The following is a 13295-nucleotide window of genomic DNA, read 5'->3' as shown; positions in this document are numbered from 1 at the left end:
GAACCTGCCGAAACCCACCTCTGCCTTCAAAGGCATACCGTGCAATTTTCTTGGCAATAGTAGTTTACCATTGACTTCATACAACCTAAACCCTTATTTTTTTGATTTATATGGTGACTTTAGACAACTTTGAAACAGCAAAAAGTAAATGGAACTCAAAAAGCAAGATTTTCCATTTTGCTTCCTAGAAATTTTTAGGAAGATTTACGAGAGTTTATGAATCTGTTCGTTTTGTTAGCTACATTAAGAGTTGGTAGGGAGTCAGTATTGACATAATGTACTGACATCCATGCAGCAGTTACCATAAGCCATACATATTTTCTTCTTACTTGGAGAGCTTCCTGTTGCTTGTGAGATTGAATCTGCTTCAGCTTGGGTACTTGTCTGTAGGCATGTATAAGTCTGCCACCCAATTTTTGAGAATGTGCAGTATCATCATCCAACCTGGTTGCAGCTTATTAATAATGCATTTCAATGGCTTTAGCTGTGAATGGTAAATGACAAGCAGTAGTGTTTAGTAAGTCCTAGTAAGTATCTTATTACAGAACCCTGAACTATTTTTATGAACAGAAGACAGAAAGATTTGCCAGGCAAGCAATTCAGAATATATACATTCTGTTCGATGGCGACTAGTCATTAAATTAAGGCTACTTTGTGCAGTATTGTACATTATTTAATAAGTATAGCATGCCTGTTTCAGGAAGCAGAAAACAAACATTTTACTTTTTGAAGTTACCTTTGTAAACTTGTAGCTGTACAGGACAAATAAACTTTGGCTTCCAAACTATTAAATATAAAACAGTATCTAAATTATATAAAATAGGCATGTCAGATATACATTCTTGTGAGATTTGGTCAATATGTGTAAAAGATTTGTTTCACTGGGCCAATGGTTCCTGACAGATTCTTCTCCCTATTGCCATCCAGGGTCAATTGAGCTTATTGTAAATGTTTTAATACAGAGCACCTAAACAATTCACATACATGGGAGATGGTGGGGAGATCTCATAGGTTTGGTAGTGAATGCAGCTCGTGTGTGTGTTTTATCACCGTATCTAGAAGGCTGAACAAATTTTGCTAGATATTTTTTTTTAATTGGCTCCTAAATTTGTGATTGGGATTCCCTGTATCATATTGTCATTTACCATATACTTCAACATTAAACGTATTTTATCTATGTATCCTTCATATTGTATTCCCTTTACTCTGGATTTATTAAAATATATCATCTAATCTGGTAGTAAAGTGGTATAAGTGATAAGCAGTTCAGATTAAGGGAGAATACAAATAAATACAATTTATGAAGAAAAGTCAACATTCCGATTTACATAGAAGTTCAGTGTGTGTGTCCATCAAACATGTATTGAAACTCTTTTTTTTCATATCAATATTGGAATACTGGGATTTCTTCTGCATAGAACAATGTTTTTCATTCTGTACATTTTAACTGGAAGTTCTCTACATTTGCTTTCTCCTGCTTGCCACAATAGTTCTCATAAATCATAGACTGCTTGCTTTTGGCTTGAAAATACTTTTTCTGCTGTTATGCACTGCAGTTCCCAGTTCAGTTTATTTCTGACAAATGTCATCCCTCACAGATATCTGCCCCCTACCCACTCCCCAATTAATCTGAATATCAAGAAAACAATGAAATTCTCTCTAAATTCCTTTTTATATCAAAATGTAAAATAATCTTTGCTTTTAAAAAACTTCTAAAGAATTTGTATTTCTTCGTTAGTTTTATTCTTAAGTGATGTTCTCTACGTGTTTTCTTTTTCTCTAGGATCTGGGTTTGTCATGTGCAGTGGCAAGGAGAATCCAGACAGTGATGCTGACCTTGATGTGGATGGTGATGACACATTGGAATATGGAAAACCACAGTATCATTTTCTAGAGATGTTAAATTCCTAGCAGTTGGCTTTGTCTTTGCAGTACCTCTGTTTCTAGAAGTTCCAAGATTATAGCTCTACTAGAGAAGAGTTCAGAAACATTTTTTTTACATGTTGATAAATCTTATTTTCTGGCAATTTCCTGGTAGCACCAATGGCATTCACAATACTGTTCCTTTTGGGCGGGGGGATGGGGGAGAGATACTATTCCCAAATTGATACCTCATAAATGCACTGGCTCAAGTGTGGTATAATTGGTAGTTAGATAAAGAACAGAGAGACTCCACAGAATCAAGCCCATTCAGCTTTGACAACTCACTGGGAAACTTCAAGTAGTCTCTCATCACAATTTATTTCATAGGATTGCTGTTGTGAAGAAATATTGCAAGAGGAAGTATTATGTACTTTAGAGGAAGGGTGGGATATTAAATCTATCTAATAAATATGTGAATTGTAATTGCTCATCTCATGTTACAAAATGGACTTGGTTGATCTCCAAGATGACCTAAAAGAAACACTAAAGAGAAGTCCACAAATGTTAAAATTAGTATCAGGCTGCATTCTCCTTAACACTTCATTCTTAGATACACTGAAGCAGATATCATTCCATGCACTGGAGAAGAACCAGGTGAAGCCAAAGAGAGAGAGGCACTCCGAGGTGCAGTCCTAAAGTAAGTAGGTTTCCTTTAAAAATACAGTGTTAGAACATAGAAGAATTTGCTTTTTGTGCTGGGAATTGGTGTGAATAAATTCAAACCAATACCTTTTTAGCTTTTAATACGATCCACAACCAAGATAAAGAGAATCCAGGCACATGCTAAACAAACACTTATGCAGTTGTGGTAAGTGGCAAATTTGACAATCTTGGTGCATATAAGCTTGACTGAGAAAACTTTCCTTGTATTCTGTTATTTGGGACATTTACTTCTGAGTAAAACTTCTAATTTTTTCTATTAGAATGTTCAATATATTGATATACAGTTAATCCTTGACCTAAAACATTCTTTCAGCAACCATTTGAATTTACAGCTGTGCTGAATAAATAGTGGTTATTACTAGTCTTTGGAGTTCCAGCTGTCCCAGTCATGTGCTGATGATCTGGGCACTTGGCAAACCTGTTCACACTTACAACTGGTTGCAGAGTCCTGCGGTCACATGTTCTCTATTTGCAACCTTTCCTGCCAGCTTCCCCAGAAAGTCAGTGGGGAAGCTGGCAGAGAAGGTCACAAGGCATTGAGGTAAGTCCCCCATTCATGCACCTTCCCCGGCCTGAGGGATGCTATTCAGCAGGTTCTGACAGGTTCTGGAGAACCGATAGTGGAAATTTTGAGTAGTTTGGAGAATTGGCAAATACCACCTGTGGCTGGCCCCAGAGTGGGGTGGGAATGGAGATTTTGCAGTATCCTTCCCCTGCCATGCCCACCAATTCATGGCCACAGAACAGGTAAGTAAAAAAATCTGAATTCCACCACTGCCCAAACTGCTCTTTGTTCACGCTGTGCATCCTCTCTGGCACTCATAATACCACCCACATATTCCTCCCCAACCCACAACACACTTCTCACACACTTTCCTCAACCCTGCACCACAGCCTTGTGCACTCCCATGAATCCTCCCCAAATATCACAGCATCACCCCCCATTGTCCTTTTCAACCCACACCATGTGTCAGGCACCCCGTGTACCAGATCTGCACCATAACTTGTACACCACTTCTCAAATTCTTCAACTTGTGTTTCTCGCTCACTCCATTGCTCACTCCCTCACCCAGCAGTGATTATTTACTGCCTGCCACCCTGGGACTTGTAACTTCCCCACTGACTTTCTGTGAAACCAGCAGGATGTTGCCATGTCTAACAACAATTTTCAATTAATGATGACAATTATAACTATAGGGATTGCTGTGGCTAAGCTGCACATTCAACTTTACAATTACATCACTTAGTTATAGAAATGTCAGTTTCAGTTGCTTTTGTAAGTCAAGGATTACCTGTAATAGTTTGCCAGTTTATTACAGCCATGAAATTGGCACTCTAAAATGAACTGTATTTTTCGGAGTATAAGACGCACCGGAGTATAAGATGCACCTTCGTTTTTGGGAAGGAAAATAAGAAAAAAGCTGATTGGCAGGTGGATTGGCCTCCCGGAATACCCCCAATCCCCTGTTCCCAGAGGTGAATTTTAGCAAAAGGTTCCTTGGTTGTGAGTTGCTTTTTTTGGCTTTTTTTTTCCTGCCTCTGAAACGCCATTTCAGGAAAAACTTTTTTCTGCCTCTGAAAGCCTCTAAAACAGAACTTCAGAAAAAAAGCCTCTGAAGCTCTGTTTGGGAGCTTCTTTTCTGAAGCTAACTAAGAATAACCATGTTTGGGGGCTTTTTTCTGAAGCTCTGTTTGGGGCTTCTTTTCTGAAGCTTCGTTTGGGCCTTTTTTTCCGAAGCTCCGTTTCTGATGCTTTTTTCAGCCTCTGAAACCTCCGTTTGAGAAGCTGGGCGGGGCTACATTCAGAGTATAAGATGCACCCAGATTTTTACCCTCTTTTTTGGGGGAAAAAGGTGCATCTTATATTCCAAAAAATACGGGTATCTAGCAAGGGCTGCATTATGCTTCAATAAACAGAACAAACTGTATAAATATTTTATATGTGAATGAGCAAAGGAAAAGGCCTTGGAGCATCACAGAAAGAGTTGGAATACTCCATATGGATTGTTGTATTTTGTAGTTGTATTTGTAAATAGCATCAAGTCAAGATTTGCCTTGCTTACAACTTCATGGTTATTCTTAGTTAGCTTCACCCTATTTCTCTTTCTATTACCTATAGTTTGAATGACACACAAAAGACAATTCAGGAACAAGCTATGGGGCTTAACAGCTTAAGGGTTAAAACAAGCCAGGTTTATAATGGAGTTTAACTGTAGTTTAAAAACAAAACAAAACCTTAGGCTAGATTTGCGTTTTACACTAAATCAAAAACAAAGTGGCTTAGCACTAAATGAAAACCAGGCCAATAAGACAAATGAAATGTTCAAGGATTTGTCCTATTGAATTAACAGAATTTAAATACTCTTAATTTTATTTAGATTAGCATGAAAAAAGAAGAGATTTACCTTTCACAATATCAAAAGCCTATGTAGATCTTCCTTTGTTTTCTGCTTCATTCTTTAAAATCATAAGATTTGACTGTATATAGTTCTAAGATGAAAGCAAATGCTATTTCAATAAAAAAATAAATACTTTCCAATCTGGCCAAGACTTCTAATTGGCAGTTAGAGAAGCAAGATTGCAGTGATGCAAATTTATTTACTTCTAAATTAGTTTGGGATATATAAATGCTTGGGGGGGGAAGGTTGTATTTGTTCAAAAATGCTTCTTGCCTTTGCCATCTATATATTTATTTAGGCACATCTTAAGCCCTTGGATTTCAAAATAATTTACATCCCCAAAACATGAAACAATAGTCTACTATATTATATTAAGAAAGAATGGCAGACAAAAATTATTTAATGAAAGGAATGTTATGCTACGTACACAGTTGATGGTCCAGTTCAGATGTAGTATGTCAAAAAATTATTTTAACAAATCTTATTATTGGCAGTGCATATGTTGATGCATGTTATCAGTTGCTGTCACTTGGCATTCTCCTGTCACTGGGATCAACTAAACCAGACAGTCTGTATTAATTTGGCAATACTTTTAAATTGCAATACCTACCTTGGTTCTTTGATGATGATGATGATGATGTTTTAAACTTGTATGCTGTCCAAACTTTCAATGTCTCTGGGTGGAGAACAAAAGCAAGTAATCTTGATTTTGATATTATATTAAACAATATAGCATCCCAACTCTCTACATAGCTTACCTTGATCCTTCAAAATGTTTTAAAACATTAAAAATGGGTGAAACTTGCAAAATCTGTCAGTTCTTATATAAAATCTGAAAAGATTTCAGGCAAGAATACATTAGACCAAATCAGATTTCAGCCATTTGAATATTTTTACTGCAGTCTGAAAAGGATAGAGGATCTTAAAGTTTACTTAGTATCCCATTGGCAGAAAGAACTAAACGCAAGTGATTTAGACAGTAAGTTTCCTTATTTTTAACAATTCAGATATATAGCTACTTAAAATATAAGCTAAACCAAGGCCTCTAACCTACAGTTCATGATCTACAAACCATTAACAAACTTATAATTAACAGAGTCTGTTGGTAAGATTCAGTTTCCTATTTAATAATTTTCAGCTGGTTCTTAGTGGAGTTGAGGTGCTTTGTCAGACATAGCATGTTTCATCCCTACAGCCTAAGATATGTGATGCAATAATTTAAAAACAATAAAATTGACTACATAAATATTCAAAAACAGTTATGCCAAGCCTCAGCCATTAAAAAATAGAAAACATTGTAGAGTAAAAATAATCAGCTTCTCACTTCATTGAGGTAAAAGTTTCACTTTCAGGAATCATTAAAAAACTGCATACTATTCAAGCTTAATATACCCTTGGAATTTTTCAAAGTAGCACTTCATAAATAAGAAAGTGGGAGGGAAGAGATTTGTGATATCAAATTATTTAGATCAAATATAGTGCCTCAAATTGCTTCCAATATGAAATTAGTTCAGATGTTGGTGTAAAGGTGCTACCTGCACTGTGTAGTCTCCCTTCACCCAGGCAAAAATATGCATTGATTAGAATATGTTGTACTACAAGTACTTTACTTATCATTCTATTTCATTTGTTTCCTCTTTTATAAAGCATAGAAATACTGCTATCAAAGTGTACGAAACTACTTTGTCAGTTATCTTAATCTATATAAGTGAGTAAGTCTACTCAGTAATTGTCAGTGATCTTAAGGAAAATCCCTCCATTCTTTTATATTATTCTCTCGCTCTGTGTGTTTGTGTGCTCGCGCATGTGTGTTTTAAAGGTTTACAACTTACAACCACAGTTGGGACCAAACTTTCTGTCGTAAGTTGGTGTAATCATAAAGCAAGTCATGATTTTATGATCAATTTTACCATGGTCATTAAACAAATCATGCAATCATTAAGTAAATCCAGCTTCCCCAATTGACTTTGCTTGTCAGAAACTGAAGGTCACAAATCATGATCAAATGACCCCAAGATGGCTGCAACCATCATAAATGTGAGCCATTTGCTAAGTGCCCAAATTGTGATCAAGTGACCATTTTGGGGGTGGTGAGATGGTCGTAGTTTTACAAATTACAATTAATATGCTGTGTTAAACTAAGACAGATCTAAGGGACATAGTAAGAATGGAATTAATTTGAACTGATGATTGGAGCAGTTTTCGCTTCTTCCAAAATTGGGACATTCCCTGATACACACACAAAAATAAGCTATTAGTATTAGTTAAGAAAATAAGAGTGTCTAATCTATATTAAGAAATGAAAAATCATGTTTCATTATCTGCAGAAAATCAAACCGACAATAGTCAAGTTTCGATTCTACCAAGAAACTACAACACAGCCATAGAAAATTTACACTAAATATTTAAACTGTTAAATGGAAATAACTGTTTTCTTAACTTGTAAGTTTAATTAGAATGTAAAGCACTTGCCAATTCTAAAATCCTAAATTATTTTAAATCCTAGATATGTATGGTTGAGGTCTTTTTTTTGTCCTATAACAAATACTTGATTGCTATCTTGCTTCTTTCAGTGGTGGCACTCCTAGTACCCGAATAACACCAGAATTCTCTAAATGGGCAAGTGATGGTAAGTATAAGATGTAGCAGGCTGTTTATTAGCCTAGTAGGTGCATAGAGACTGAAGATAAATATTTTAGAGTCCATTTTTGGGAGGCCACATTTATGACTTTAAAGCTTTAAAGCGCTCCATGGCTTAGGACCCGGGTACTTACGAGACCGCCTGCTGTTACCTTATGCCTCCCATCGACCCGTACGCTCTCACAGAGAGGGCCTTCTCAGGATGCTGTCCGCCAAACAATGTCGGCTGGCGGTCCCCAGGAGTAGGGCCTTCTCTGTGGGAGCACCAACACTCTGGAACGAACTCCCCCCTGGCTTACGTCAACTGCCTGATCTTCGGACCTTTCGTCGTGAGCTTAAAACATATTTATTCATTCAAGCAGGACTGGCATAAATAGTTGATTTTAAATTGGGGTTTTAATAATAATTTTAAATTTTTAAATGTTTTAATTATCGGCCGTATAGTAATAGTTCATTTTAAATTCTTTTAATTGTATATATTCTGTGTTTTTATTCTGGCTGTACACCGCCCTGAGTCCTTCGGGAGAAGGGCGGTATAGAAATTTAATAAAATAAATAAATAAATAAATAAATAAATGACAAAGTTCAATTTTCCTTTGTATATGGTATAATTCAGAGTTCTAAATCCATTTTTTGGACATAGTGATAAATGCATTAGGACAACCAAACCTTAAGTAATATCATGGCATCAGCTTGAAGGGATATTTATCATTCATATTCTGCCTTCAGCATATTCAATATCAGATAAAGATCTTTGAATATGCTAAGTTTTCACCTATTTAATCTTTTTTTTTTAAATTTGACTGGTTATCCTGCTAGCAATATTACATAGACTTGTATACTGCTTCACAGTGCTTTTTAACGCCCAGTAAAAAGCACTGTGGTTTTTTCTAAGCGGTTTACAGAGTCAGCATATTGCCCCCAACAAGCTGGGTCCTCATTTTACCGACCTCGGAATGATGGAAGGCTGAGTCAACCTTGAGCTTGGTGAGATTTGATCTGCCAAATTGCAGTCAGCCGGCAGTCACCAGAAATAGCCTGCAGTACTGCATTCTAAATACTGTCCCACTGTGGTTTTGAAGTAATAGTCGAAACCCAATTTTCTTTCTCCAATGTTGACTTTCCAGCAGTATTCATCCACAGTATAATCATTCTGAAATTCTAATTTGTATGTAGCTGAAAAAAATGTTAGTAGAAAGTAATCTTGACAAATTTGATTTTTTTTTTAGCTAGTTCAGTTGGATATGCTAATAAAAAACATGTTCCATACTAAACTGTTTTTTTAAAATAGAATAAGAATAATTAAGCCTGTGATCTCCAAATTTTTTTAGTTTTCTTTAACAGCAGCCATTATGGTTAATAGCAAAGGCTTGTAGTCCAAGCTTCTGAAGATTACCAATTTGTATCATTCTGGAATTGAGATGATTTAAAATTAGCACTCAACTTCATTATTAATTGTGTGATTAGCATTCTTGCTTTTTTTACGAGATGTTTAAATTTTTAGAAGAGAGGCTTTTACTCATGCTGTGGTTTGATGTGTATTTGAATAAACTTTCTTCATTGATCGAGTTCTTCCTATTTATAGAAATGCCATCAACAAGTAACGGGGAGGGTAGTAAGCAAGAGCCTGCGCAAAAGACTTGCAAGAACAGTGACATAGAGAAGTAAGTATGAATTGTCTGTATATATTTGATGGTCAAAGGTGCAACATTACAGAAGATGCCTTGCAGCTTATCACTATCCAAAACTCAGGCATATTTTTTTTTTCAATTGAAACTACACAGCTTTTAAAGCTGGCACTCTCATAGCTGAAAATCAAAGGGTTTCTTTCATATCCTTTTGAGGTTTTTTTAGCCTTTACAGGTATTCCATATCTGTAGAAAGATAAAAATCCATTTTGGTATATTGGCTCTAAAAGATGATTTTATGTTTCATTTCTAGATCCTCACTGTAGTTTCTGAGGCTTTAGAGGGATGATAGCAAATCTTATCCTTGTGTTAAATTCTCTATAGTATCAAAACGCTGCCCTTTTCTTTCCCCCTGGGACGTGTTATTTTTCAAAAGACTTACTCGTTATGCCCTTTCTCCAGAATAGAATTAGATTATTTTAACCTTCATTTCCACTGGGAATGAGTAACATGAGACAGATCATTTTGCTCTACAAAGAGTAGTGACAAACCAAAAGAGGGGTTCAGAGCAATGCACAATACTGTCCCATCTTCTTGCAGTCAGGCAGGGCCACATACAGTGATATTTAAGCTTATTTCTTGTGAGTTCTGGGTATAATGTAGATTGATTGTATTGAAATCTTCAGCATAGAAATGCTTAACAGACTAGATTGCTCATTATGTGACATAGAATAATGCAAGTGCAAGAGGCCTTTTTAGCTGTGCATACAATGTAAGATGTGACTAAGTTCACACAGATAACCCATTTTTAAAAACATATTCCTCTGAAGAAAGAAAAATATCATGGCAAATATATGTAAAGTCTTTTTAGACTGTATTATGCACCAATACATTGTTAGTAGTGATGATATGCGTTATCTGGATAGTTCTAAGAATTGAGAAGATTACTGTAGGATAATCTGGTACATATGCACATTTTAATCATGGAAATGCATATTGAAATGCCTTTGCAGGAACACAATGTTCTACAGCAAGTTAGTAATGCTGTCTTTTATGTTGGGCAAGCATGTATAGTCTTCTGCGGTTTGAGTATTGTACTGAACTTTGAGTGGTGAACAGTTGAAGGAAGGCTGAAGTAAAAAGAAAAATGGAGGGGAAATAAATACAACATGAATTTAAGAGATGGCATGGAGTTCAGGGAAAAAAGTGGAAAAATTAGATAATTTTAACTAAAGTGCTAGAAATAGGATGGTGTATCTTACTGCAGATTTTACTAAAAGCTGCTACTTTATTAGACGACAAGATCCACATTGAAAACAGTTGGAGGAATAGCACTTTGGAGCAGGAGATGAGACACACATATTTTGCCTTGTGCTGACTTATCTTTAGACAACTTGTGGAGGTAGACAAATTGATAACACTTGCTAGAGCCAGATCTTACCTAATGAGCTATGCGGGATTTTGGTTTAGGTGGTGCTTTATACTTACGCAAGTTTTTGGTAGTAGTTTCTGTAAACAGCTGGGAAGAGCAGAGAGAATTTTTGTTGTTCCACAATTTAAATATTTGCCTTTAAGTATCAAAGGAAGGAAGAAAGATAATTCTAATGAATTACTGCCACAATGCAGCTTTTAAGCTGTGCCAACATAGTGTGTGTTTCTCTCTGTGCTCTTCACTCCAAGGAAGAGCGGGAAGTTAAAATGAGTTATTTACCTCAACAATTCGGGTTCACATTAGCTAAAACTTCAGGGAGATTCAGATCTGGGGCAGCATGCACTGTTTCTGCTTTTAAGGAGTAAATAAGGGTTAGGGGTCACAAACCAGCATTTGTGGTGGGTGGCATATAGTCAGTTTATGGACCTCTGATGGAAGCAAAGGAATTTAGTTTTGAGGAGTCTGTCGGTTTCATTGGTTCTAAAGTTGTCGGTTTTCTCAAATCTTAGCCTTTAAAGTTGAAAAACAGTTGTCCAAATGATGAATTGGTAGCATCACCTTGATCACATTATCTAAATGTTTCATTCAGAGCTGCCTGGAGGAGTTTAAACTTTTTCTAAGTGATGCATACAATAATTCTGTCTTGTGAAATATAGACTTGGTGCGGATTTGTGACAAACCCTGATCTATCATGGAACATTCAAAAACCTTTGACTTTCAAAGACCAAAATTAAACTTGGACAGTCAACCTCTGTAACCTTTCAGAAAAAGTAAAAGCCAATTACCATTTCTTGCACTTGACAGCAGTTCTTTCATAAGAAAGCCCTTCTGGAAATAGGTTGCTACCATTAGATAGAGGCTCTTAACTCCAGTGGGAGCAGAAAACAGTAGTTAGAAGCAAAGATTATAGCTGCTTCATCCTACTTTATCTAGAATTTGTGTGTGATAAATTGTTGCTGCTGTGATGGTTAAACAGTTAGAATGCTGTGTGTGAAGAGGTGGGTTCTGTTAACTTAATTGATAACCAGTATCAGACCTTGGGGCCTGACAAAAAGGGGTGAGGTTTTTATGTTCCTACTGTCTAGCTGCTTCCACCTGCGCTGCCAAGCCATGATATATGGTGACCCAGCCCAGCTAACTAAATTGATTCATCTCTAGTTCCTTGCTCTTAATCTGGAGCTAAATTGGTTTCATTTTTCTTCTTTTGGATGGTGTTTGTGGCGGGTTCTCTATGAGAACACTTCCTTCTGTTCATAACTTTAATTTTTGCTTTTAAATCTGGACATTATTGATTATTGTGTTAAGCTCTATATAATGTCTGATTAGCATTTTAAACAGTGTTTAGAAGCACATGGTTTATCACTTGTGTCAGCTGGGCTGCCCACTTAGAACAATGGTTAATGGAGTTAGCAGTGATTCTCTTTATTGATCCTACTTTTATAAGAATGACATTCATTTTCTTCCCTCTTTCCAAAACAAAGTCTTGGTATGGAGAGTATCTTTTTAATTAGCTAATACAATACAGTAAACTGCCCTTCCTCTGGTGCAAAGCTAATGTACTTGGGTTGAAAGTTAATGGAATATATGCTGTAGGCTTCTTGGAGCTAAATCTCTGGCATGTCAAACAACTTGCCTCAGTAAGAGATGAATTTGCTGGTTATTCCCTTGAGTATAATCTTAGATCTGCTTTTTGTTTAACTAGCTTCCATTTCAATCCAACTTCCTCAGTTGCTGCTTGAATTTGGTTTAATAACTGTCATTGGCCCAATTCATTTGTTATTCTATAAGAACTGTGATACTCTGAGAGGACCCATTTTTAAAAAGAGTTTATTTTAATGTTTATTGCATAAATTATTCCTTCATTTAAATTTATAACTTAGATTTCTTTTTAAAAGAAATTTATTAAAATTGAATGCTACTGGAGGATAATGGGTAAAATTAGACAGTTTAGACAAAGCCTGTAAAGATTTTTTTAATATATAATTTTATTAATTATAAATTATGATTATAATAGTAAGAACTAAGAAAATAAACAAGGAGAAAGAATAGGAAAAAATATATAGGGAAAAAATAATAAACAAAAAATATGTAAATAAGTGACTTCCAATCTTCATCACAAGTGTAAACAAATTTAGTAATTCTTTACACCCCTCCTAAAGTTACAGAAAGATATATCTTCATCCCATCCCTTATCTATAAGCAAATCTTTAAAGTATAAACTTTTCAATACTGATATTAGCAAAAAGTCCATAAAGGGTTACCAGAAGTTCATAAAAAGAATTGTATTTTAATCTTGATGAAATAAACGTAAAATTTACGTTCCTTCCTTTGCCTTAATCTTTAATTCAGCCAGTATTATTATAGGATTTTAATTTTCTTCAATGTTTCTTTATCCTCACACTTCTTTGGAGCTTTTTCTTCCTAGCTTTAACAAGTGTCTTTTGTAAATCCAATAAGGAAATATTTTCCAGGTTATTCTTTTTGTTTATTATTAGTATTTCCATTTTAATTTTTAAACTTTAGCCAGTTTCTTCTGTATATCCAGTAAAGCGCCCTTTTCATTTTCTTGGTCTGTTATTTGTATTTTCCCTTTTGGGACTTTAAAAATAT

At 35.6% G+C, this 13295-nt stretch overlaps 1 protein-coding gene across 4 annotated transcripts in view; it reads left to right on the top strand.

Annotated features, from left to right (window-relative positions):
- The window catches only part of LOC131195264 (E3 ubiquitin-protein ligase RNF220), a 78393-nt gene that overhangs the window by 24798 nt on the left and 40300 nt on the right, over nucleotides 1–13295 (top strand). For all 4 annotated transcript variants that reach the window (XM_058177042.1, XM_058177040.1, XM_058177041.1 and 1 more), the window contains 4 exons: nucleotides 1784–1880; nucleotides 2474–2560; nucleotides 7559–7614; nucleotides 9211–9289. In XM_058177042.1, the coding sequence (XP_058033025.1) occupies nucleotides 1784–1880; nucleotides 2474–2560; nucleotides 7559–7614; nucleotides 9211–9289 (319 nt within the window). The remainder of the gene's footprint in view (nucleotides 1–1783; nucleotides 1881–2473; nucleotides 2561–7558; nucleotides 7615–9210; nucleotides 9290–13295) is intronic.

Source organism: Ahaetulla prasina, chromosome 3 (assembly GCF_028640845.1).
Source record: "Ahaetulla prasina isolate Xishuangbanna chromosome 3, ASM2864084v1, whole genome shotgun sequence".
NCBI lineage: Eukaryota > Metazoa > Chordata > Lepidosauria > Squamata > Colubridae > Ahaetulla > Ahaetulla prasina.
This window is presented reverse-complemented; position numbering and strand designations above follow the sequence as displayed.